This window comes from Ammospiza nelsoni, chromosome 20 (genome assembly GCF_027579445.1).
Source record: "Ammospiza nelsoni isolate bAmmNel1 chromosome 20, bAmmNel1.pri, whole genome shotgun sequence".
Lineage (NCBI taxonomy): Eukaryota > Metazoa > Chordata > Aves > Passeriformes > Passerellidae > Ammospiza > Ammospiza nelsoni.
Window position 1 is genome coordinate 5170126 of NC_080652.1, and position 24419 is coordinate 5194544.

General features: G+C 45.8%; 1 protein-coding gene across 1 annotated transcript in view; it reads right to left on the bottom strand.

Moving 5' to 3' along the window:
* The window catches only part of BRINP1 (BMP/retinoic acid inducible neural specific 1), a 97518-nt gene that overhangs the window by 25481 nt on the left and 47618 nt on the right, over positions 1–24419 (bottom strand). Inside the window, exon 3 of the mRNA XM_059486338.1 lies at positions 3542–3732. Coding sequence (XP_059342321.1) covers positions 3542–3732 — 191 coding nt within the window. The remainder of the gene's footprint in view (positions 1–3541; positions 3733–24419) is intronic.

Here is a 24419-nt window from a genome sequence, read left to right on the forward strand (position 1 = left end):
GAAGTCCATGAGTGATGATGCTTTTTCCTGAAGGAGCAGTGCTGTCCCTAGGACTGAGGGGTGCTGAGCAGGGACACTGCTGCTGGAAACCTGTTTTGTGTAGCTCTGTGCAGAGCTGGAAAAGCACAGCATCCCCATGGAGGGGTCACATGGGGAAGCAACTCCTGGATCAAGAGAGGTTAACAGAATTTTCCTGCATTATTAAGTCTTAATTTCTCCTTTAATTAAGTGAATGATATGTTCAAAGTTGTTTTTCCTTGAGGGATTTTCCTGAAAATTGGCTCTCAGCTCTGCGCGCTCCATCCCAGAGCGTGGATGCCCTCAAAGCGACCCTTCACCAGTGCCTTTGTGCCAGAAGCAGGCTGGAGCAGAGCTGGGGATTTTTTTCTGGCTGCTCTGCAGGTTTGAAAGGCACCAGAGCTGTTCCTCCTGTGTCCAGGTGTGAAAATTGCAGCGTTCAGGTGCTGCTCCGTGTCCCACCCTCGTGGGGACCAAGCAGCAGCTGGCATTTCAAAGCCAGCCAATTTCCTGCATTATTGTCACTCTCTGCCACCTCCTCAGGCACCAGGCTGAGCCACAAGCAGCCACAACCCAGGGCAGAACTGCCTGGAGCTCTGCTGGGGACACCCAGCTCCTGGGAGAGCCAGGGCACTGCTCCGTCAGGAAAAAGCATCGTCACTCGTGGGCTTCTCTGTTTTCTTCCTTTGGAGGAAAAAAAATGACAATTTTTGTAGGGAAATCACTGATCCCCACTGCCCCAGAGCACAGATTTTTCTTCTTTGCTGAGTTTCTTAGTGCCTGGTTAGTGCTGTGTAGGGACCAAATCCAAGAGGAGATCTGCTGGGGACCTGACAGCAGATGCTGATTCCACCCAGGCTTCCTGCCTGCCCTCTGGCCAAGGATTCCAGCCTCAGCATTCCTCTAGTGAAAATGAGCCAGGCTGGAATGAAAAAGTCCTGATTTTTGTGCCTTGGTTGTTAATATAAAGCATGATTTATTTTTTTTTAATTTTTTTTTTTTTTTATGTCCCAGAGCTCTTGTTTAGCCCCCAGAATACAATTAGAACGTGTCCTCCATGCAAGATGCATGCCCAGCTTCATCCACACCTTCCCTGGGACTGCCATTGCCAAGATAAATCCTCTTTTTCTCCCCACCATTGCTCACCATGCTCAGGGTTTGTGGGGTGTTTAGTTCCAACACCAGTTCTCATTGCAAGTCTCTGCATATTTAAAGTTGTTGTGTTGTAAAATCAGGGGAAGAAACAAGCCCCCGTGAATAATTTACAACCTCAGCCAGGCAAAATTAAAAATATATTTTACCATCAAAGGACTTTCTTATTTTGAGTTTTCAGGGATGTGAGTGGCAAGGAAAAGAGGAATGTCAATGGGAAAAAAAGTAAACCAGCAGAAAAAAATAAAATCTCTACTTGGCTGTCTTGGACTCTGTAAAACATGGTCTTGAAAAGTGAATTCCTCAATAAAAGGCAGTTTATCTTCACCCAGACTTCATTAAGGCCTGAAGAAAGAAGTCACTTTTGCTCTTCAATTCTTGGAAACCTCCTTTATTTCACATTTCTTGCTGATGGGATGGATTTGTTTGGGTGCCTGGACTGGAAGAGCAGCCCAAGGATCTTTGAAGGACATCACCACACCAGAGGCCACTGGACTTCAGGGGAACTGTGCCAATTTACCTACCTGCCTAATTTGTGCATGAACCACATGCACACATGTAATCTCATGCCAGCGTCTGCAGAATGCTCTGGGAACAGACAGATGGCCAGAAATTCCTCAAAGTTCACTACAAACACAGCAATGTGGCAAGGCTGGAGGTGAGGTACGTTAGAAGAAGCAACCACAACAAATTTTGAAGTAAAATTGAGCTTTTACCATGGCAGAATCCTTCTCACAGATAGTCGTTCTTGGAAGAAAAGCATTTAAATGAAAGAAAGGCACACCCCAAAGGGGGAAAAGAGCCATGAAAATAATACAGAGCGGAAAAAAGAACCAGGAGTAAACATCAATAGGAGCTGCTGGTTTTCACCCCTCCAAATGTTCCTGCAGCACCACCAGCAGCGCCTGCTCAGGAGTTCATGGCCCTACAGGGCTCTCTCTGATGTCATCCCTGACACATTCTGTGCACACTCAGACCTCTCTGCAGCCCTTGCATACACATTTTGAATTTTACTGAACTGCTGTTTTTCCAGAAGTCTGCTCCATGTTAATGCATTCAGCCTTCCGGCCATCTCTTCCCCTCTGTTCACGCTCCCTGCCCAACTCCTTGAACTCCCTTTTCCTGGAGCTCTTTAAAATTCCTCCAGTTCCAGCAAGAAAGGATGTTTTCCCCCCTCTGCATTTGTTTTCATCCTGTGAGAAAGAGGGATGGGCAGGTTCTGTTGTGAAGCTGAGGGCAGTGGTGCAGGGCTGGCAGGACAGGGACGTGTTTCTCCTGACAAACACATTTGGTCAGAGCAGCACAGGGGCACAGCTCCCACCTCACACTCTGAATTCATTTGCAAAGGCTCTTTGGGAGGGTGTGATGGTGTTCACAGGGGTTCTTGGATGAGGGAAGGCATGAGGATCTGACCCCATGTTTCAGAAGGCTTGATTTATTATTTTATGATATATTTTACATTAAAACTATACTAAAAGAATAGAAGAAAAAGTTTCATCAGAAGGCTAGCTAAGAACAGAATAGGAAAGAATGATAACAAAAGCTTCTGTCTCAGACTGTGAGACTGTGATTGGCCATGAATTAGAAACAACCACATGAGACCAATCCCAGATGCACCTGTTGCATTCCACAGCAGCAGATAATCATTGTTTACATTTTGTTCCTGAGGCCTCCCAGCTTCTCAGGAGGAAAATTCCTAAGGAAAAGATTTTTCATAAAAGATGTCTGTGACAGGAGGGGGAGCTGCAGCCTGGCCTGTGCCCCCACTGCTTTCAGAGCCTCAGGGTGGTTCAGACTGGAAAGGACCACACTTCGGCATTTGGTTCAGCCTCCCTGCTCTATGGGTCATCCCAGAGCACATGGCACAGGACTGCATCCAGCTGGTTCTGGAATATCTTCTGTGAGGAGACTCCCCACCCTCCTTGGGCAATTTGTTCCAATATTCCCAAGAAATTCTTCCTCACGTTCAGCTGGAACTTCCAGGGCATCACTTTCTGCCTGTTCCTCTCGTCCTTGTGGCTGGCACCACCAAGATGAGCCTGATCCATGCTCTAGGCACCCCCTCTTTAGCCAGTCAAAAGTGTCTGTGGGGTGAAACACCACACACCCAGCCGGCCAAAAGTGTCTGTGGGGTGAAACACCGCACACCCAGCCAGCCCAAAGTGTCTGTGGGGTGAAATACCACACACCCACAGCCAAAAGTGTCTGTGGGGTGAAACACCACACACCCAGCCGGCCAAAAGTGTCTCTGGGGTGAAACACCACTATTTGGTTCAGCAGCAAGGGCCAGACAAGCTCAGGCACATCCCATCAGGTTATATTGGTATTTTTCCAACACCACCCCCCATCTCCAGCCCCAGGTGCCACCTACCTCCCAGGGTGGCAGAGATGAGCAGGTGGGTGCCGTACTTTTTGATGATGGTGTCAATGAACTGCTGCGTGGTGGGTCTCCTGCCCAGCAGGCGGATGCTCCTCTGGAACTCGGGCATCAGGGGCAGCGGGTTGTGGAGCAGGTCCCTCCTCTCGATGGCTGTGTTCCTCACCTTCCAACGGGCAAACTCCCTGTGCCACAACACAGGAAAACACAACAGGGGTCAGGCTCCCGGTCTGGAGGGGCAGGGGGAGTCGCTGGGGTGGAGAAGGGGCCAATGCTGTTGGACATCCCCATGTGGATACACACATGAGGTCATGAGGCCGGATAGAGGGGAAGGGGAGGAGAAGAGGAAAAGTGAGGCATTACTGAACAATAGCCATACACTACAAGGGTCAGGCTGGTGAGGACGTGCCCTTGGAGTCATCAGAGGTGTCTGTCAGAGAGCTGGACTGCCCTAAAATAAAAGCAGGCTGGTGTTTTCACCTTCCCACGCTCTGAGGTCTTTCACTTCTCCATAAATTCTGGTCTCTGTCAGCAAATGGTCTCGATTACAGATCACAGATCTGCCCAAGCTGATCATTGTTATATCTCTAATGCCCACAAGCCTTCCTGCCACACTTTAGCAAAGCAAAGCTGAAGAAAATACATTTTCTCCAAACATCTTCATCTTTCAGCACTGTGAGTATGGCAAAAGAGCATTTTCGGAAAACAATTTTTGAGCTAAACAATGTAAGAGGATGGATTCAGATATAGGCAGAGTCCAGGATGAAAGTGGAGGTTTTGTTCATATTTTAGAAAAAAAAAAACAACCAAGAAAGTGATTCTCAAATCCATGCTTTTAAACTGAGAGCAACTGGGAAAAAAATGAAGTTAATGTTTGCAAAAGCAGTTCTTTATTGCAGGTATCCATTTTGAAACGACACAGAGGGAAGTGCCTAGAGAAAAGCTTGCACACCTGCAATCTAAAAATCAGGCCTCTGAAACATCACCAGCTGAGCACCAGAAAAATGAGAAACCTATTAATGTCTTTCAAAAAATATTGAGCAAAGCCTTCCTTAAAGGAGAGGATGTTATTTATACCCATTCTCCTACAATGCACCTGCTCCATCTTCAGCTATCTCCCAGACCATCCCAGACAGGCTTCTCTGTCACTTTTCATCCACCTATTCCTGTTACTTGCATTTAAGACAAATATTTTATTTAGCTCATAGGTGTTGTGGTTTAATCCCAGCTGGCTTAGCCCCACAGAGCCACTCACTCCTCCTAGAGAAGAGAGTCAGAAAGGTGAAAGTGAGAGATAAACAGTTCAGCAGATAAAGCAAAAGCTGCACAGGCAAGCAAAGCCAAGCCAAACAAGGAGTTCATTCCCCATTTCCCATCCCAGTCTGGAGTTCAGCCATCTCCAGGGCTCCATCAGAGTGACTGGGGGAGACAAAATTCCTCACACTGTGTGGCCCTGGCCCTGAGGCAGCACTTCCCATCAGGGCGTGTCCTCCCAGCACACCAACCCCACCTGGCTGGCAGACCCTGACACCGAGACACATTTAGAGACTCAGTACAAAGCCAGGAGCACGAACCAGATTTTTTTCTGCCCAGGTTGATTCTAGACTCAGTCCACTCTGTGTGTGTTGGGTTATTTGACTTAATGTAATTATGCAGGTATTTATTTTGATTGTGCCCCTTCACAACACTCCACGCTGCCTGACAGCAGTTACATTCACCAAAACAGCAAAGTGCCAGCTATTTACTTCAAAATATCTCCTTACACCTGAGCTAATGCCCCCTCTGTAGTTCTTTGCTTTCACAAGCCAAGTGAAAATGCCAAAACAAAACACGCCTCCTACTACATTACAAGAGTCATTAGTGTCAAACCTTGCAATCTGAGGAAACATCCATCCTTCCTAGAAAAACCTCAGTCAAAAGGCAAAAAACCCCATACAATGGGTTCTTAATACAAGGAGCGATTGAAACAGATCATTTGCTCCCAAGTTGTCTGCAGATAATAAATACATCCCCAATGCATTCCCTTTATGGAGCAGAGGGTGTTCTCTGCTGTCCCAGAATTGTGAAAAAGTTGATTTCCATGATAGATAAAACTTAAAAAGTAAAGACAAATAGTTGTTCTCTGACACCACAGAGAGGTTCCTCCAATCATCCCAGATTAGAGCTCCAATCCCAGACATTGCTCCACAAGGAAATCCCCTTTGAGGAAGGAATGGTCCCTTCAGCAGCTGCACTGCATGGGAAGAGGCAGAGCTGGATGCTTAAAGACAGACAAGTTTTATAATAAATAAATAGATACACCCATGTTCCATCAGAAAGATCACAACTAGCAAGCATAGGAACAATGCCACCTGCGCTTCCTCTCCAAAGAGACAATTTTTGCTTCCTGTAAAACTCAAGCACACATTCAGATTCCTGCTTCCTGCAGCATCCATAAAGTCAGGAGGGACCAGAGCACCCCAGAGCCAGCACGTGTTCAGAAAGGGCTGAGGGAATGTTTCATGCTCCCAATAAAGTACAGAGAGTTTGGTTTTGCTGCTTTGCAATAGATAATTTAGCAGCAAAGAGCTGAAATGTGCAGCTGGTCAGGCATTGATCCCTGCTCTCCTTCAGGGAAGCTGTGGCTGCCCCTGGATCCCTGGAAGTGCCCATGGACAGGGCTGGGAGCAGCCTGGGACAGTGGGAGGTGTCCCTGCCATGGCAGGGGTGGGATGGGATGAGCTTTAAGGTCCCTTCTGACTCAAACCTCTCCAGGATTCCATGATATATCAGATCCAGAGTGTCACCATTCAGGGCAAACTGGGAAAGTGGTGGGCAAGGAAGGCAGGAAAGGAGAATAACATTTGGATAAACAATGTGTCCAAAGGGAAAGTGGGTTCATTCTCTACATCAGGTCCAACATCACCCCTTGGCACCCCTGGCAGGAGGCAAAAGCAGGAGTTTAGAAGGAATCACTGGCATATCTCCAGCCTTTCCTGCTGCCGAGGGACAATCCCAGTCCCCATTAATGCAGAGGAAGAACCCTGAGCAGAATCTACATCTAAAGCATGACAGTTGTCAGGACCCAGGACATCCCTCTGGCTGTCCTGAGCAGCCCAGACCCCTGCCAGGGGGCTCAGAGACCCTGGCACAGAGCCCAAAACACCTGTGGGTTTGATTATGACCCGTGGAGCAAATTACCAACCTTACATGAAGATCAGCAAGCCACAACAGTTAAATAGAATATTAGTGAAGTTATCACGGGGTGAAAAAATAGATTTTGGGGTTTTTAGAATGGGGATTTAGGGGGTAAGATGGAGGGAACTGGGTGTGCCCAGCCTTTCTCCTTCTTCTTCTTGCCTTCCATCTTCTGCAGTGATGGTGGCACATTTGGATTGGTTTAGAGTAGAAGCTCACTGTCTAACATAGGTGATAGGTATTGGGAAGTTATGGTAAACATTGTATGCGTAGTTTTTAGTATAAAGACATAACACCACTCTAGGGGCAGGCAGAGTGCCTTGAACTGTCCTGCTGGATGGACCTCAGTGGGGCAGGAGAAAGAATTTTATAGATAAGGAACAATAAACGACCTTGAGACCGAGAAATGAAGAGCCCTGACTCATTCTTCAAGCACTGGGCTGGGAAAAAAGACTTTCCAATTTTTCTCGGGGTCACTCTGACCAGCAGAGATCCCAACAACGGTGAAGGAGACTTTTCCACCCAACTGTTATTGATGCCATCCCTCCCTAGGGCTCCCTGCTCCCAGGGCACATCAGCAGGTGAAAGCCCAGCTCTGCTCTGCTCTCCCTGTGCTTGGATGTGTGGCTTCCCCAGCTGACAAGAAAAGCTGAGCAAATATGTTATGATGAATAATTTATGCAACTAAGTTAGATGTTTATCTTCTGCTCATAGAATATCCATGAACCAGTTGCAATTCCCTCTAAGTTATGCATTATTTGAATTTACTTAGTGACATTTTTCAGGCTTTTTTTATAGGTTTTACATAGCATTTGGCTGTTTCATCTCTTTGTGTGCTGTTGATTCATTGGGATTGGAAACAAAGGAAGGGAACACCAGTACTGTCATCTGCTCCAACCTCAACAGTCAAACAAATGATATGGCCTTGTTAAGCTTCCTTTTTAAAGTCCAAAAAACACAATTTAAACTTGGCTCACTGAATTCCAATATTTTCCATGGAAAGCAAACTTCTAATTCCAGCAATCTTCCATGCAACCTACAGAACCCTCTGCTGCAAGACGCACCTGAGGCCAAGATTATGGTACAGTTTTGGAAAATAGACTTAACATTAATAGATATGGCTACTGAAATAATTTAGAATTATTGAGGTCATAAAAAAAATTATATTTGCAGGGAACAGCATAGATCTGGCCTTAGGGAATGTTCCAGCCTGAAACTCCTGAAGTCTCTGAAGAAACACCTCCAAGAACAGGTTTTCTATTAGCTTTCAACTCTAGATTTAATTGCATTTTCTGCAGAAGCAGAAAATCGGCCAAAATTAATTCAGAGTGCTGGGTTAGGTAAGCAATACTCTTGTCTGTTTGTCACCACTGAATCCTTCCACCTGTGGCTCTTGGGAGGATTTACCAAGGCCTTGCATTTGTGGATAATGGGTGCAAAATGGTTTCCTCACAAAACCATCCTGGGCTGCATTTCACTCTTTATTTCTCTGAGACACCAGTGGCACCACAATCTCTGTGCCACCACCTGGGACACATAGCTGAGGCCTCTACAGCTGCTGAGACATTTTAAAAAGAGAAATATTGCCGTGTGCATCACTCATTTTCCAGGTGAAGAAGTTGCAAAAGACTCCACTGGGATTAGGGGCACCCCATGGTACAGCTGGGATCAGTACAGAGTTTTCTGATACTCAGGGGAAATCCCAAGAACCTGAATTTTGAATGGCTTTGGGAAGGTGAGAAAACTCTCAGCAAGGAGGAGAAGGGTCGGTATCCCTGAGGGAGACAGAATAAGGCGAAACTCTGACCCAAGGTCTGGTTAGTGGGGTGAGGCACTTGTTGGGGCTCTGTGTCAACAGGAAGCCCCAAGGGAATTTGGGCTGTGCCAGGAAATGCCCTCCAGGTCCTCAAGAGGAAACCCAGAGTGTAGGGGCCTGAATATATGTATTGTTATAAAGGAGTCCTTGTGAATATATATATGTAGTGAGAGTCCTATGTATTAGATAGGTGGGTCCTGTTGCTCTGGATGAGCTACAGCTGTGGGATCCTTGGTTGGGTAGCAGCTGTAGCTCATGAAGGGCTCTGGGATAAAAGGGGGTTGGGTCGAGAGCCCAGGAGGAGCCCCTATGGAAGCCATGAGGAACTGTGCTGCAGAGAGGAGCTGCATAATAGGACCAGCAAGAAGGTATGGACTTTAAGATGAGACTCCAGAAATATGAAATACAATAAGATAACAACAACAATTGGTGACCCCGACGTGATAAAGAACATGCAGCCAAGGAGAAGGTATGGAATCCCCCGGACAGCCGAGAGCTGTGGCAGCCGGAGAGCTGGGACAGTGGAAGATAGGACAGCTGAGAGCTGTGGCAGCCTGAGAGCTGGGACAGATATGGATATTGTAACTGTGTAATGGAGAAATTGTTAAAAGAAAAGGGGGGAAATGTAGGGGCCTGAATATATGTATTGTTATAAAGGAGTCCTTGTGAATATATATATGTAGTGAGAGTCCTATGTATTAGATAGGTGGGTCCTGTTGCTCTGGATGAGCTACAGCTGTGGGATCCTTGGTTGGGTAGCAGCTGTAGCTCATGAAGGGCTCTGGGATAAAAGGGGGTTGGGTCGAGAGCCCAGGAGGAGCCCCTATGGAAGCCATGAGGAACTGTGCTGCAGAGAGGAGCTGCATAATAGGACCAGCAAGAAGGTATGGACTTTAAGATGGGACTCCAGAAATATGAAATACAATAAGATAACAACAACAATTGGTGACCCCGACGTGATGGAGGTATGCAGCCTGAAGAGCTGTGGAAAATAGGACAGCCTGAGAGCTGTAGCAGCCTGAAGAGCTGTAGAGAAGAACATAGCTATTGGATCAAGGAGCTGTGGCAGCCAGGAGCTGTGAGAAATATGGCCTTTGAGTCAAGAAGCTGTGTGTTGTACATGACCTTTGAGTCATGGGGGAATGTGTGTATTGTATTTGTGTGTGTATTGTAAGGAAATGCATATATTGTACTTGAATATCTATACTGTATTTGACTATATTTGTTAGTAATAGAAAAAGGGGGAAATGTGGAGCGAGTCCCTGTAAGATCTATGTGTTGGATAAGTGGGTCCCAGCTATTCTAAATGAGCTACAGCTGCAAAGTCCTTAGTTGGGCAGCAGCTGTAGCTTGTGAAGGCAACTGGGATAAAAGGGGTGGGCCGAGAGCCCAGGATGAGCCCCTGTGGAAACCATGAGGAACTGTGCTGCAGAAAGGAGCTGCATAATAGGACCAGCAAGAAGGTATGGACTTTAAGATGGGACTCCAGAAATATGAAATACAATAAGATAACAACAACAATTGGTGACCGCGACGTGATAAAGAACATGCAGCCAAGGAGAAGGTATGGAATCCCCCGGACAGCCGAGAGCTGTGGCAGCCGGAGAGCTGGGACAGTGGAAGATAGGACAGCCGAGAGCTGTGGCAGCCGGAGAGCTGGGACAGTGGAAGATAGGACAGCTGAGAGCTGTGGCAGCCTGAGAGCTGGGACAGATACGTATATTGTAACTGTGTAATGGAGAAATTGTTAAAAGAAAAGGGGGGAAATGTAGGGGCCTGAATATATGTATTGTTATAAAGGAGTCCTTGTGAATATATATATGTAGTGAGAGTCCTATGTATTAGATAGGTGGGTCCTGTTGCTCTGGATGAGCTACAGCTGTGGGATCCTTGGTTGGGTAGCAGCTGTAGCTCATGAAGGGCTCTGGGATAAAAGGGGGTTGGGTCGAGAGCCCAGGAGGAGCCCCTATGGAAGCCATGAGGAACTGTGCTGCAGAGAGGAGCTGCATAATAGGACCAGCAAGAAGGTATGGACTTTAAGATGAGACTCCAGAAATATGAAATACAATAAGATAACAACAACACCAGAGGAGCTTCTTTAAGGGCTGAAAGTGATGGGAGGTGCTGAAAGGGGAAGGGAGATGGGAGGGAAGAGGGATGAAGGGTGCAGTGCTGCCTCAAGGATGCACATGCACAGACTGAGGGCTTTCCTGCCTGTATACCAGCAAGGGGACACACTTTATTTGAATAGGGCTGAGGATGAGAAAACACTGCCCCTTCAAGCTGCATTAATGAGCCTCCATCAAGGCCAGCATGTCAGGGGCAGAAGGAGCCACTAGGAATGTCTCAGTGCTCATTAGCACTGTGACCCTCCAGGGAAACAGAAAAACAGGGGAACAAACTACAGAAGAGGGAGGAAAAGTCAAGAGGCTGGAATAGGTACATCATGCAGGCCCACCATCAGAAAGGACAGCAGGATCCAAGGGCAGGAGCATCTCTGCCCAGAGAGGGAAGTCTGAGGAAGAGGGGCCATCAGAGCAAATTAAATTCTCCATCTCCACATGGCCAAGACAACTAAAGCATGTAAGTGAGGAAAGAGGTTCAACATAGACCATGAGGGCTGGTGCTTGAAACAAAAAAAGAAATTAAATGTGTTAAATAATGAACAGGAAAGTTTTAAAAGGGAAAAAAAAAAATAGCAGAGTCATTGAACAAGCCTAAACAGAAGAGCCCAGCCCCTCCAGGTGCTGGATGTGCATCCTTCAGAGCATCCCACCAAGTGCACACTCAAACAGGAGCAGCCCCACCCCTCCCTGGGAACTGGGCAAGGACAAGGCACCAGCTCCTTTCTGCTCCATGGCTCTTTGCTTTTTTAATAAAATTTATCTTGAAAGCCACCCGTTGCTCCCAAAGGTGATGGGAGCACACTCTGCAGTGACAGCAGTACACAAACATTATTTCATGCCCTCCCCTTGGCATATTGCCCACATAATTGACTGTGATGTCACCAGGACTCCCTGATGTCGGAGAGATGTTCCCTGGGATTTTGGTGTCTCTGCCCCTGTTTTCTTTCAAGCACTTCCCCATCATTAAGGGAGACATTTTTGGACATGTCTGTGTGTGCTGCAGACAAATATTAGTAGCTGTCAGAATGAGTGTGAACCAAACCAGACAGATTTAAGCCTTGTCTGGTTCAGAAACCAGTTCTGTGTTAGCCCTAAATCTTCCAGATCCCTTCCAGATGCTCCTACAACAAAGCTCTTGGTTTGGGGGTTTTCTTTTGCTCTGCCTTTCCTTTTTCCAGCCCAGTTGTCCCAGCCAGAGCCCTGATTATCTGCAGTCCTCAGGATGATGGCTCTTCCAGGTTCCTGTGAGCCCTGGATGCTGCAAACAAAGCCAAGGGACAGGGCTGAGCATGACAACAGCACCACAATGCTTATCTTGTTCTGCCAGATCAGGCTTTGGAGGAGCCTGCATGGGGTATCTGTGATTATGGTGGGGTCAGTGATATTTCATTTCCAGTCTGTGCCCTCAAAATGCCAGACAGCCCCAGGCTGAGCAGTGCAATATTCCTTCAGCCTCTTCCCTATCTAGGCCAGCATGAAGAAGTCACTCTTCAAAGCTGAGCTTTTCAAAGGACCTGCAAGAATTAGCTTCCTGTGAGGGTTTGGCACTCGTCCCCCCTAATCTATTTAAAAAACCTCCAGTCTGTAGATTTAAACTAGATCCAAATTAGACAGAGGCTGAAACTCTGCCATGAAAGAGAGAAAAAAATAAAACAACAAAAAAAAAATGCTAAAAATTTCATTCCAGAGAAGTATGAAAAAGAAATCACTTAAGCTGAAAGTACAACAGCATTTTGCATAACAACCAGACAAGCAGACAGGCTCACTTATGACAGCTGGCAGGTGAATGAGATAAATAAATTGACTATTGATCTATTGATAAATGCTGCGCTGTCTGCAGCAGCTTTATTGTTATAAGGGCATTTACCTGGGTAGGACTGAAGCAAGGGGAGGACAATCAGAGTTTGAATCCTCCTCCACCTGGTTCCAAAGGACAAAGGAAGAATCTCCTGTTGCTTTTCCCCTTGGTCTGCCCTTTGGCCATGTTCTTGGTGTTGGCTGAGGGGTCTGAAACCTCAGATATTCCCCCCTTTTTTGGCAAGCAGTTCAGCCTGCTCAAGAGTTTTGTTTTCATCTCTCTAATCATTTTCTTAAAGATATTAAATTGTTACAGAGTTGAAAGCTCTGAGGTTTGTTTTTGGAGAGAGGGGGTGTGGGAGGTAAAAAAGGGGTCCAGAGCAATATGACAGTTGCAAGAATCAAAATTAAATAAATTTACTTCAAAGTTAGAGGAATTTCATGTGACCTTGAAAGCCCCTTGGTAAACAGGTTGTGCCAGCACTGAATTAAAATCCAGTCAGACAAACATGATTCCAAATGTTGTGCTTGCTCTTAGGATAGGACTGCATTTGGGTCTCTTAGGAAGCAACATGGAATTTCTGGGTGCCCAAAAGATCAATTTCTTAGAAAAAAAACTGACATAAATTAGAGACTCAAAGCAGAGTGATTCAGCATAGGTAAGAACAAGTTAAAAGATAGGTCATTAAATTTGATCATTATGAAGTTTGTTTATTATTAAATGTGATCATGGCCAGGATGGGGCTGTAATTCTTAACCAAAATTTCAAATCCAAGCACATGAAAACATGGTAGAATGGGTTTTGACCCTTTCAGCTGCTCGGGACCACCTCTAGGTAATGGATTTCTGCATCCTCAGTAACACACAGTAACGTCTGAACTTCTTCAGCACAGCTGCCTTCCCCAGCCCTCAGTGGATCTGTTACCAAACCCCACCAGACCCAGGTGCTGCAATGCTTCCACCTCACCCACCAGCTCCAGTGCAAACAGCTCGTGGACATTCATCCCCCAGCTCTCCCTGTAAGGTTATTTGTGCAGATTTCCTTGCAAAAACCCCACACCTTGAGCACTGCACAGACCCTTCCCAACACCAGCCTCCATCAGCATCAGCCACCCCACAGATGTGCTGGTGGGCGTTCCCATTGACAGTGGAAGGTTTTAAAATCATAGAAAATTCGGAGAGTTAGAAAGAAAGTTAGGCTTGGGAAATGTTAAGGGTGGGCCCTGGGAAATGTTAGGCCTTGTGTTTGCTAGATCATGTGAAACTGCACCTGTGTAACCAGTATATGATAAATGATATGATTGTTAGATGTGACAATTATTTAGTAATTAGATGTAATTATTGTTTAGCCATGAGGAGAATCATGAGAAACCGTGTTAGGGGTTTGAGGGGGATCATGAGAAATCCATGCTTGGATGAAAGCAATGTATACAATAGAAGGTTTGAGGTTTGAGGGGGATCATGAGAAATCCATGCTTGGATGAAATCAATGTATACAATAGAAGGTTTGAGGTTTGAGGGGGATTACGAGAAATCCATGCTTGGATGAGATCAATGTATACAATAGAACAATATAAGTTTAATAATCAATATGTAAGTTATAAAACTATAGAATATAAAATATCTTCAATCCTGAAACCATGGCGGGTCAGATTTGGGTTTGTGTCCCCTGACACCCGGAGCTCTTAATAAAAGCACATGCATCTAACCATTCCATGATTATGTGTTCCTGAACTAACACCATGAGTGCTGACACCACCTCAGCTGTTCCACACTGGGCTGACAGCCCCTTTGAGCCCCTGCAGCTCCCATGGGCTTGATGGGAGCTGCTGGAAGCAGCAGTGACATCTCTCCAAGAGCTCGCAGCACTCTTCACGTCACCACAGCTTAACAATCGTCATTAACGACAGCAAACGTTCTGCTCTGGAGCTGTTTGCTCCCCGAAAGCTCACCCAGACCACACATGGTTTATCAAGTTGCTGGGGAAGCTGTTCCAACAGGCTGCAGGTTTCTGTGCTGAGATGGACAGCACAGAGACACCCAGTCCTTCACTGTGAATTAGGATAAAAATCACAGGACAGGCAGCAGAACAGTTCTTCCACTAAAATACCTGACATAGCCTAGAGAAACTCACCTGTGAATCAGGCATTTTGAGTTCTCTGCTTGCCAAAACAATGACACAAATATCATTTTTCATAGCAGGGTCTCCTGGATTTCTGTCTCTAGAAGTTTGACCCAGAATTCACAATCAAGCTGATCCTGGAATGTCAAGGAGCTGTCAAGAAGAAGCTTTCAAAGAACAGCACTTTTGAAGCAATGGATGGAAACATCTGAGTCATTCAGGGAATTTGAGGAATTTGAAAGCTAGGATAGCTGGCATGATTGTTCTCTTCTCCACACTTCTTTCAATTCCCTTCTTTGCAAACAAATCCAGGGGGAGGAGGGCAGGGATCAGCCAACAACAGGGTGGAAGGGAAGCCAAGACACAGGATGCTGAGACAAATAAGGCTGTATAGAAACATGTGGCACAGACAGGAAAAATGTCCCAAACCATGCAGTCTGGTGCTGTACCAATTGGTTTGGGGGGCAAAGGGGGGAACAAGAAAAAACTACGAATAACTCCAACAAAACAAAGAAAAATCCAAACAAAACTAACACAACACACAAAAATAACCTGACAAAAAAAACCCCAAACCCCAAAACAAACAATAAATCCACAAAAAACCACCCAACAAACTAGACCTTTTCACGTTTTGATGTGCTTATTGGGACTCTAGTAAAGTAGAGGATTACACCCTCGATGAAGCCCTCCCCTTTGTGGCTAAGTAGTACATGACAATATTTAAATATTTTGTAACCAAGTTTGCAACAGAAGTCAGGCAAGGAAAGTTTAATTTATAGAGCAGATAAATCACCCAGGGGTGACTGGCCCATGTGAAGCTCTGGTGAGCCCTTGTGACCCCATGGACCCTGTCAGCAAGTGGTGCTGCCCCAAAATTCACCATGTGGGTTCAGAGCCTGCCAATGCTCCTAGGAGCACAACAGCACCAGTCAAAGGCTGTAACAAGAACACAGTTTGGAACAAATAATTTCATTAAATTGCACTTCCTTAATTTCCTGAAGATAGGGGTGTGTGTGGACCACAGGCTTTTTTCCTAATTTTAGCTGTAGCGAGCTGATAACCTCAGCCTGTGACACCACAGCCCCAAAGTTTGCTCTGTGCTTATCATGATTCACAGTTTGCTCAGATGAAAAGCCTGAGAAATGTCCCCTTGAACCTTAATTCCTCACGTTGCAGGTGAGGGTACCTGGCTGCTGCACTGCTTGCAGCTTGAGCACGGCGTTTGTCAATACTGGGAAAGTAATATCAGAAATTTAGCCTTGATTGCCCTTTTTCTCAAGAAAAAGCACCAAATTTTCTCCAACACAGCATGCAGCTATGTTTCAAAACTCGAGCTGTTGTTAGAAAATGGAGCTATCACCCCTCCTCTGGTCAGTTGTGCTGCTCACTTGGCAAAGGCTCAAATTCACTGATTTAGGAGGGGGGGGAAAAAAAAGAACAGAAGATGATGTTTAAATACAAAGCTGCTCCTGCCTCCTGTACCCAGCTGAGCCCTGCTGGCAGAGCCACCTGGGCACAGCTGCCAGGCTTGTGGGCAGAGCAGGCAGTAATGGGAAAGTGTCCCCTGTTGCCCACCCCTGGCCCTGAGTCATCCTCAGCTGATGGAGACACCACCGAGCACTCCAGGCAGGAGCTGGTGGGAGGCTGGGATGCATAAAGGCCACCAGTTGGCAAAGTCACCTGTTCCCACCAGGGATCCTTCACTTCAGGGCAGCTGAGGAGGGTTTTGTGCACATAAAGTGCAGTGAGGAGAGTCCAGCCCATGCCCACCCTTCATGTGGAAAGGTGTGCTCCAGGCTGTCGCAGACATCTTTTATGGAAAATCCTTTCCTTAGGATTTTTCCTCCTGAGAAGCTGGGAGGCCTCAGGAACAAAATGTAAACAATGATTATCTGCTGCTGTGGAATGCAACAGGTGCATCTGTGATTGGTCTCATGTGGTTGTTTCTAATTAATGGCCAATCACAGTCAGCTGGCTCGGACAGAGTCCGAGCCACAAGCCTTTGTTATCATTCTTTCCTATTCTATTCTTAGCTAGCCTTCTGATGAAATCCTTTCTTCTATTCTTTTAGTAAAGTTTGAATGTAATATATATCATAAAATAACAAATCAAGCCTTCTGAAACATGGAGTCAGATCCTCATCTCTTCCCCAGTCCGAAAACCCCTGTGCACACCGTCACACCAGGCTGCACAAAGGGGATCTGCAGGGAAGAAAACTTGCAACAGGACAGGCAGACTAAGCACTGCCTGCTCACAAAGATCCAACAGATGGCCACCAGGCTCAGAATGGCACAAGGGATGGGATTATCCCATATCCTCATACCCCTATATCCTCATACCCTCATCTCTCATCTCCTCATATCCTCCATCGTCTCAGTCATTGCAAGGGGCCTTGCACGAAGCTTCTGGGAGTACATGGCAGAGGTAGGAGAGAGTGAACAAAAGCTGTGTTGAAGTAGTAAAATAAATCTACACTTCCCTCCTGCTTCGATCCTTGCCGCTTAATTTCTACAGTGTTGGGACATTATTTCCTCTGAGTTGGTTTAGGAGAAAACAGTGGTTCCTCCTCATGGTCCCTCAGTTCTGTGCCTTCACCCTCAGAGCTGGGGTTCAACATCCCTTTGCTTTCCAAGCTGTGCTGTTCCACTCAGGCCACTGGCCAAGGGTTGCTTTTCAATATTCAAGCAGGAATATCCACAGTGGTTGTATGCAGAGGATGCTCCCTCTCAGTATAGGATTCAGATGCTGGCTGGGTCTGAAATTATTAGCAAATAGCATAAGATAAGAGGTTAAGGGCTAAAAAAAAATTAGGCTGCAGAGTATAGCTGCAGCAAAATTCGAGTCATACATAATCAGAGACATTTGTGCTTTGCTCAAGATTAAAAAAGAAAAAAAAAAGTCCCCAAAAGCCTATGACATTTCAGAATTACAGTAAAACTGAAGAAATTTTCTCTAGGAAAAAGGTGACCCATTTCCTCAGACTACATCCCTCTTTAGCAAAAAAACTGAACACAAGCTGTGAGAAAGCCTTGAATATTCCCTGGTTGCTCCAAAATCTCATTTCTACAAAAATCAGTTTTGATGTATTTAATTTTCATTCCTAGTCATGCCATTTCAAACTCAGGCATGTTTTGATGGAGGAAATAAAAAGACTGCAATAAAATAAAAATTCACAAACTCATGAAGAAAGGCAATCTCTTTGCACGCTGCAAAGTGGCCTGCAATGAAAAGATAACCATGCTTTTTATGCAACACTTCATAAAGAAAAAGCTTTATTTTTGTCCTGTCCTAGCTAGTGAACAGGGACTTGTGAATGCAAATGCTTTTGTTTCCTGGGATCTGTTTGTGAAGCTCTGAGGCACTTGGTTATTCAGGCACATGCTTGGCAATTTCCCCATCATGAGTCATGTTTTCTTTAGCTGTTATTTGTGACTTTGATATGTGGATCTCAAAGCACCTTTAAACAAATGTGTCACTGTAGATGGAGAAGCTAAAGCAGCAGGAGATGAACAACTTTTCCAAGAAACAGATCCAGAATATAACCCAATCATGAAGAAAATCCACACAGATGTAGAGATAGGGCAAAGTATTTCACCAGAAAGACTAAAGCAGATGGTGGGGTCATGGCTGAAGTTGCTGCTCTGTTCTGCTGCCCAGGGCTCAGTTCATCTCTGCCTCCACACCTCACTCAGGGTGCTGATGATGTGCAAACACAGCCCCACATCAGTTACAGAGAACAGAAATAGGGCCAGAACCACTAAATCATTAAATTTGGTAAAGACCTCCAGGACCATGCAGTCCAACAAACACCCAGCAATGTGGTGGCACCACATTCACCATTAAAACTGCCTTATCCACCCAAGTTTTGAACCTTCCAGGGACGGTAACTCCACCACTTCCCTGAGCAGCCCCTTCAATGCTGTTCAACAATTCCTAATACCTAAAACATCCTCTGGTGCAACTTGAGGCCGTTTCCTCGTGTCCTGTCAGAAGTATGGCCATTAAAAATCACCACTGCACAGGTTCCCAAATCCCAGCCCTTTATGGAGGACACAAAAGCCATGTGCAAGCATGTCACAGACACATTTTATGGAAAATCCTTTCCTTAGGATTTTTCCTCCAGAGAAGATGAAAGGCCTCAGGAACAAAATGTAAACAATGATTATCTGCTGCTGTGGAATGCAACAGGTGCGTCTGTGATTGGTCTCATGTGGTTGTTTCTAATTAATGGCCAATCACAGTCAGCTGGCTCGGACAGAGAGTCCGAGCCACAAGACTTTGTTATCATTCTTTCCTTTTCTATTCTTAGCCAGCCTTCTGATGAAATCCTTTCTTCTATTCTTTTAGTATAGTTTTAATATAATATATATCATACAGGAATACAAATGCAGGATCCTTCTGAGGATGAAAATTCAGTCTGAGGGCATCAGATGCTGCAGAAAAGATGAGGAGTCACCCCAATCTGTCCCTTCTTGTGGCAGAGGATTGAAACTGGGTGATCTTTAAGGGCTCTTCCAACCCAAACCATTGCTGCATTCCATGGAAAACCTCCCCTCATGGCTGTTTCAGGAGGGGAGGATTGGGCAAGGTTAAATTTTCAGTTCCTATTCTAATTCCAGATACACACACACCTGAGTTAGGGATTATGTACTATTGCACATCTGAGCCTGTTCTCCCAAAGAATGAACTGAACCCCAGAATTTAGAAGCACATGCATATGTATATATTTATCTACTGAGCAAAACAACAATATCTGCAATGCTTTTTATTTGCCTTCTGTGTTTTGAGATTCAAAGACTTGCATTTTCTGGCTTTCCTCCGCAATCCTAAAAGACAGCCTATTCTTATTTTTTTTAATGGAAGTTGTGAGTTATACAATTATATGACTCAAGCGTGGAGTGCTTAAAGGAGACAGGGAAAAAGCAAATGTGAATCCCCCAACTCTTACAAATACCAGAGGAACAGAAAATAAAAAGCAATATCTTTGCAGTCTGGTAGAGAGCAGGTCCTGATCTTTTCTCCTACTGACTGGAAACCTCACAATCCCCAGTTTTGAGCAAGTGCCAGGAGGAAGGGGGACAGGAGAACAGATACTTCCTTGCCCTGGGCTAGGTCTTTATCCTTGGGAAACAGCTCTGCCCTCTCTGGACTAGGATAAATCCCCAGAGTAGCTGAGTGATGCTCCAGCAGTGGGATGTGTTTCAGTACTTCTCTCCACACCAAGGCATCCAGCTTCCTCCTTTTTGGTGGAGTTCCTTCCCCTCCTCATGATTCCCAGCCTTCCTTTCCATTTTTCTCCCCCCCAGCAGTGTGCAGAGCTGGACAGACACAGTGTCCTAACACACCACATTCTTTGTCCTGCCAAAGAACCTGATACAAACTTCTCCCAACCTGGAAACCTAATGGAGGGCAGGGAGGCTCCTAAAACTGTGGGAGGAATGAATTATCCGGCTCTGTGCAAGAGCAGCACCCAGAGGCCTCCACAACAAGTGCACGTTTATCTCACCAAGATCTGTCCCTGCTCCTTCCACTGCCCCTGACAAAGCCCAGCTGCTGCCAAATCCCATCTCCACGTACAGGGAGACACTAAAGTGTCTTAGTGCAGCTCTGATGCTGTTCCCGGTTTAACTCAGCCCCAAGAGGAGACAACTCTGGGCATCCCCACCTGCCCTGCCTGTCTCTCCTTGCCCCGCTTTTTTCCTGTCTCTGGAAGGGCAGGTGGTGCCTGTATTTAAAGCCTCAATCTTCCTGGGCACTGGACCGTGCCCAGCGGCGCGCTCATCACCAGGGCTGAGTTTCACTGACTGATTGTTTTCTGATTCTGTTTGGCATTTTATCCTGGCTGCATAGAAAACTTATTATGAAATCGTATTTGTGTTCCATAGATTATATCTGTGGCTCGCTGCAGCGGGAGTGCTGAGCATGGCAGGCACAGTCAGAGACCAAGGTGACAGGGACCGAGCTGCAGTGCAGTCGTGGTGCTTGCAGGGGACAAAACAGGAGCCCCTTGGTGAGCCATGGGTTATCCTGAGGGTGGGATGGGTGAGATAACTGTTAATAATTAGCAGTTGCAGTTCTCCTGGCCAGATCCGTGCCATATGCCACAAATAAATGTTCTACACACAGAATAGTTTCATGTTAAATGACTGCTACAGTCCCTGCTGCTATTAAAAATGCGTTGGTGTTTCTTCTAGATAGTCCCAGCTTAGAGCTGCTGTTGATTTCCACCTGTATAGAGTCCAACAGCCTGTGATAGAACCAGAAAAATTATTATTTATGATTTTGGTTGTTCCTTGGGGTCTGGGAGCAGTCAAGACTTGAGAGATGCAGAATGCAAAGAGAGCACCCCCAGTGTCCCTGAGGTTTAGGATTTCATGGTGAGTTCAGCCAGAAGACACCCTTGGAGCTACATTTGGCATAGAAATGGAGCAGCCATCCCTTCTAGCCATGGTTTTGCCATGTTCCTCCCAGCTCCATCCCCTGCTCGCCTCCCAGCTGTGCACAGAGGGTCTGACGGGTGGCATTCAACCTTCCTCCCTCAGCCTCTCTCATGGGGAGAGCTAAACACGCAGACTCACGTTTTGCCAACTGCCTGTTGGCAAAAATGTTCCCTAAACAGGGAAGGTGTCCACAGAGAAAGATCAAGGAGAAAAAGCAAGTTTTACCTCTGGAGAAACAACTAGACATGGTGTGATGGGCTTCTTGGAGAGGTGGAAATGTGTTCCAGCCTCCTTCTCTCCAGAATTGTTTCTGCTCTCTAGAATATGCATTTCAGGAGGGAGCTCCTCTGTTTCCTGAGAACAAGCAGGTCTGCTGGATTTTCCTGCCCACTTCAGCTAAAAACAAGAGGCACCTCCTTGTTCACAAGTTCATCACAAGATGCTGGTGGTGCCAGAGGCTCCACATCAGTGGAACTGACCAGCTGGAACAACCCTCATGTATCTCTCCATCTCATTGACTCTTTGTTCCATTTCAGTCTCAGCTGAAATTGGATCTTTTATCTCTCCTCCCCTGCCTGTGACTGATTTTTCCCCCTCATACCATATCTGCTGCTATTTATGATTATTCCCTGTTGCTGTCCTATTTAATGCTGCAACATGGTTGGGATGATGGTTTCTGTGGATGGGGGAAGAAAGCAGAGGGACCCTGTCCTTTACCCATCACAGAGGAACTGACTGGATGTGGTATTCACATTCTCCTGACAGAGATAGAGAAGAGAAAACAGTTCTTATCTTCATTTGCTGCTCTTGCTTAGCACATGTGGAATGTGTTATAGAGGTTGTTTACCCAAAGTGATTTGTTAATTGGACTTTGCTGATGGTTGTTTAGATTAATTGGCCAATTGGGCCAAAGCTGTGTCGTGACTGTCTCAGACAGTCACGGGTTTATCTTTAGCATCTTTTTAGTACAGTTTTAATATAGTATTAATGTAATATAACCTAGCTTAATAAAGCAATTGTTCAGCCTTCTGAATCATGGAGTCAGAGCACATTATTTCCCTACACTGTGGTTGCCCTGCATCAATAACTGAACATGTCCCAGCACTGTGGGAGATGGGAATCCCACAGCAGCACCTGAGCTCCTTACTGCCCAGCACTATGAAATGTCACAGTGCCATTGAGGGACAGGGTTATCAGGAATTCTGGCTAAAGCATTGAGCCTCCAGGATGAGGGGCTCTCCTCACAGTGAGCTGGGGGCACCACCTCACTCCAAAGAGTCTGCTGCTATTCATTATTTATTCTCTGTTGCTGTCCTATTTAATGCTGCAAAATGGTTGGGATGATGGTTCCTGTGGATGGTGGAAGAAAGCAGAGGGACCCTGTCCTTTACCCATCACAGAGGAACTGACTGAGCATGTCCCAGCACTGTGGAACACCTGAATTCCTTCCTGCCCATCACTGTGAAATGCCACAGAGCCTTGGAGCCATCCATGGTTATCAGGAACCCTGGTTGAAGCAAGGAGCCTCCAGGATGAGGGACTCTCCTGACACTGAGCTGAGGGCACCACCTCACTCCATAGGGACTGAATGCCTTTCTGAGAGGCAGCTGGGGTGTTCCACCTGCCATTGCACAGTCTGCACCCAGGCTCTGAATGCCCCTCAGCTCTCGCCCTTTCAGGACATGCAGGGTTCAGAGCAGCAAGACATGAGCAGTGTCTCTGGGAGGCTCCTTCCCACACTGGGATTTTTTATCACGCGAACGCCACGCTGCAGCTGGCTCTGGGAAGTCTTCTGCCCACACACTAAATAAATTCTGGTGTGGTGCTCTGCTTCTCTATGGAAACCGTACCCTGCATTTCTCTCCATAGGATTTTTTCTCATTTCAGGCTCCATAATAAATTAACGAGAAGATGTTTTCTTTACACCAGCCATAGGAGAGACACTTTTCTGTACTCGATTAATCTTTAGTGATCTATATTAAATATTTATCTGAAGAAACGAGGCCTGTATTGCAGCAACATTTTCTATTATGAGACTTTATCATATCAAAAAGATATTTTCCTGGTGCTGACTCCTTCGTCTGTACCCAGCCAGCATTTCCAATGGAAGGGTAACTTTGGTTTTTTTTTTTTCCCTTTCTCTCCCAGTGACCTTTTCCCTCCATAACAAGCTGCTGATATGTTAGAATTTACTGGGTTATAAACATTTTTTATCGAGTAGGAGGGAGCTGGGTGATTTGGCACCAGCTTCCCTAATAAAACCCAGGGGAGAGGCTGCAGAGTTTGACTCCAATAAAGGCCTGGAAGGAGCTGCAACCCTCTGGGATGCTGGTCACGAATGACAAGGGGAGCTGGGCAGTGTCAGTCACGTAGCTTCACTCTGCTCAGGCACTTCTGGAAGGAGTCCAGCTCGCTGGCACAGCAGAGGGAGCTGGGAGGGACCTGGTAAAAGGCTGCTCTGTTCTCCCCCAGTATTTCTGAAATTGTGTGATTTATCACATGGAGCAGTGAGCTGGGAGCCCTAAAGCCTCTGGGGCAGAAGCTGTGAGCTGGGGAGACACTGAACAGTTGAGATAACTCAGAAGGGATGAGGGCATTGGTGCTGGGGTCAGACACTGGTCCTGCAAGAACGCAGAGAAGTCAGATCACAGTTTATTTTTGAATAAAGGAGTGGATTTTCCTACCTGAGGTAGACTAACATTGGCTAGAGATAATCAGAATTAAGGCTGATCTATTGAGGCAGTGCCTAAAGGAAACCCAGATGCAGTATCCTGCTTTCTTCAGCTCCTGAACAAAACCACAGCAAAAAGAGATGGTCCAAGTTCACCAAGAGCTCCCAACCTTCCACATCTCTGCCTCCCAAGGGAATGGAGCTTTAACTGGTCAATAACCAAAACACCAAAAGGCTGAATAAATCACCTCAGGACTAGAGATACACACATTAAAAATGTTTAGTTCTGATGATATATGACTGAGCTGTTATTTTGACAAATAGCTAGTGAATAATATATCTGACGAACTGCATAATATTTTACTAATGATTAATTTATTCATTCCAAACAAACAAACAAAGCCCAGTCTTTTCCTCCACTATCCTAAAGAACTCTAATGGCTGCAAAGAGCTTGGAGATCCCTGGATGAGCCGTGTCTATTATTCCCCCTTTTATCATTGTGCATTTCTAGTGATTTATTACCAGGGAGAATAAATTCATGGTTTATGTTATGGATGGCATAATTTCAGAGTGCAGCAGATCTTGTTTAAAAATTCCTTATTTTTTTAAAAAATGTAAAATCTACAGGAATTTGGCACTTGGGCAGTTATCTACCCACACAATGTGATTAAATACCTTTTTGAAGCCTGAAACATTCTGGCTGGAGAAATGTTGTTTGGGAT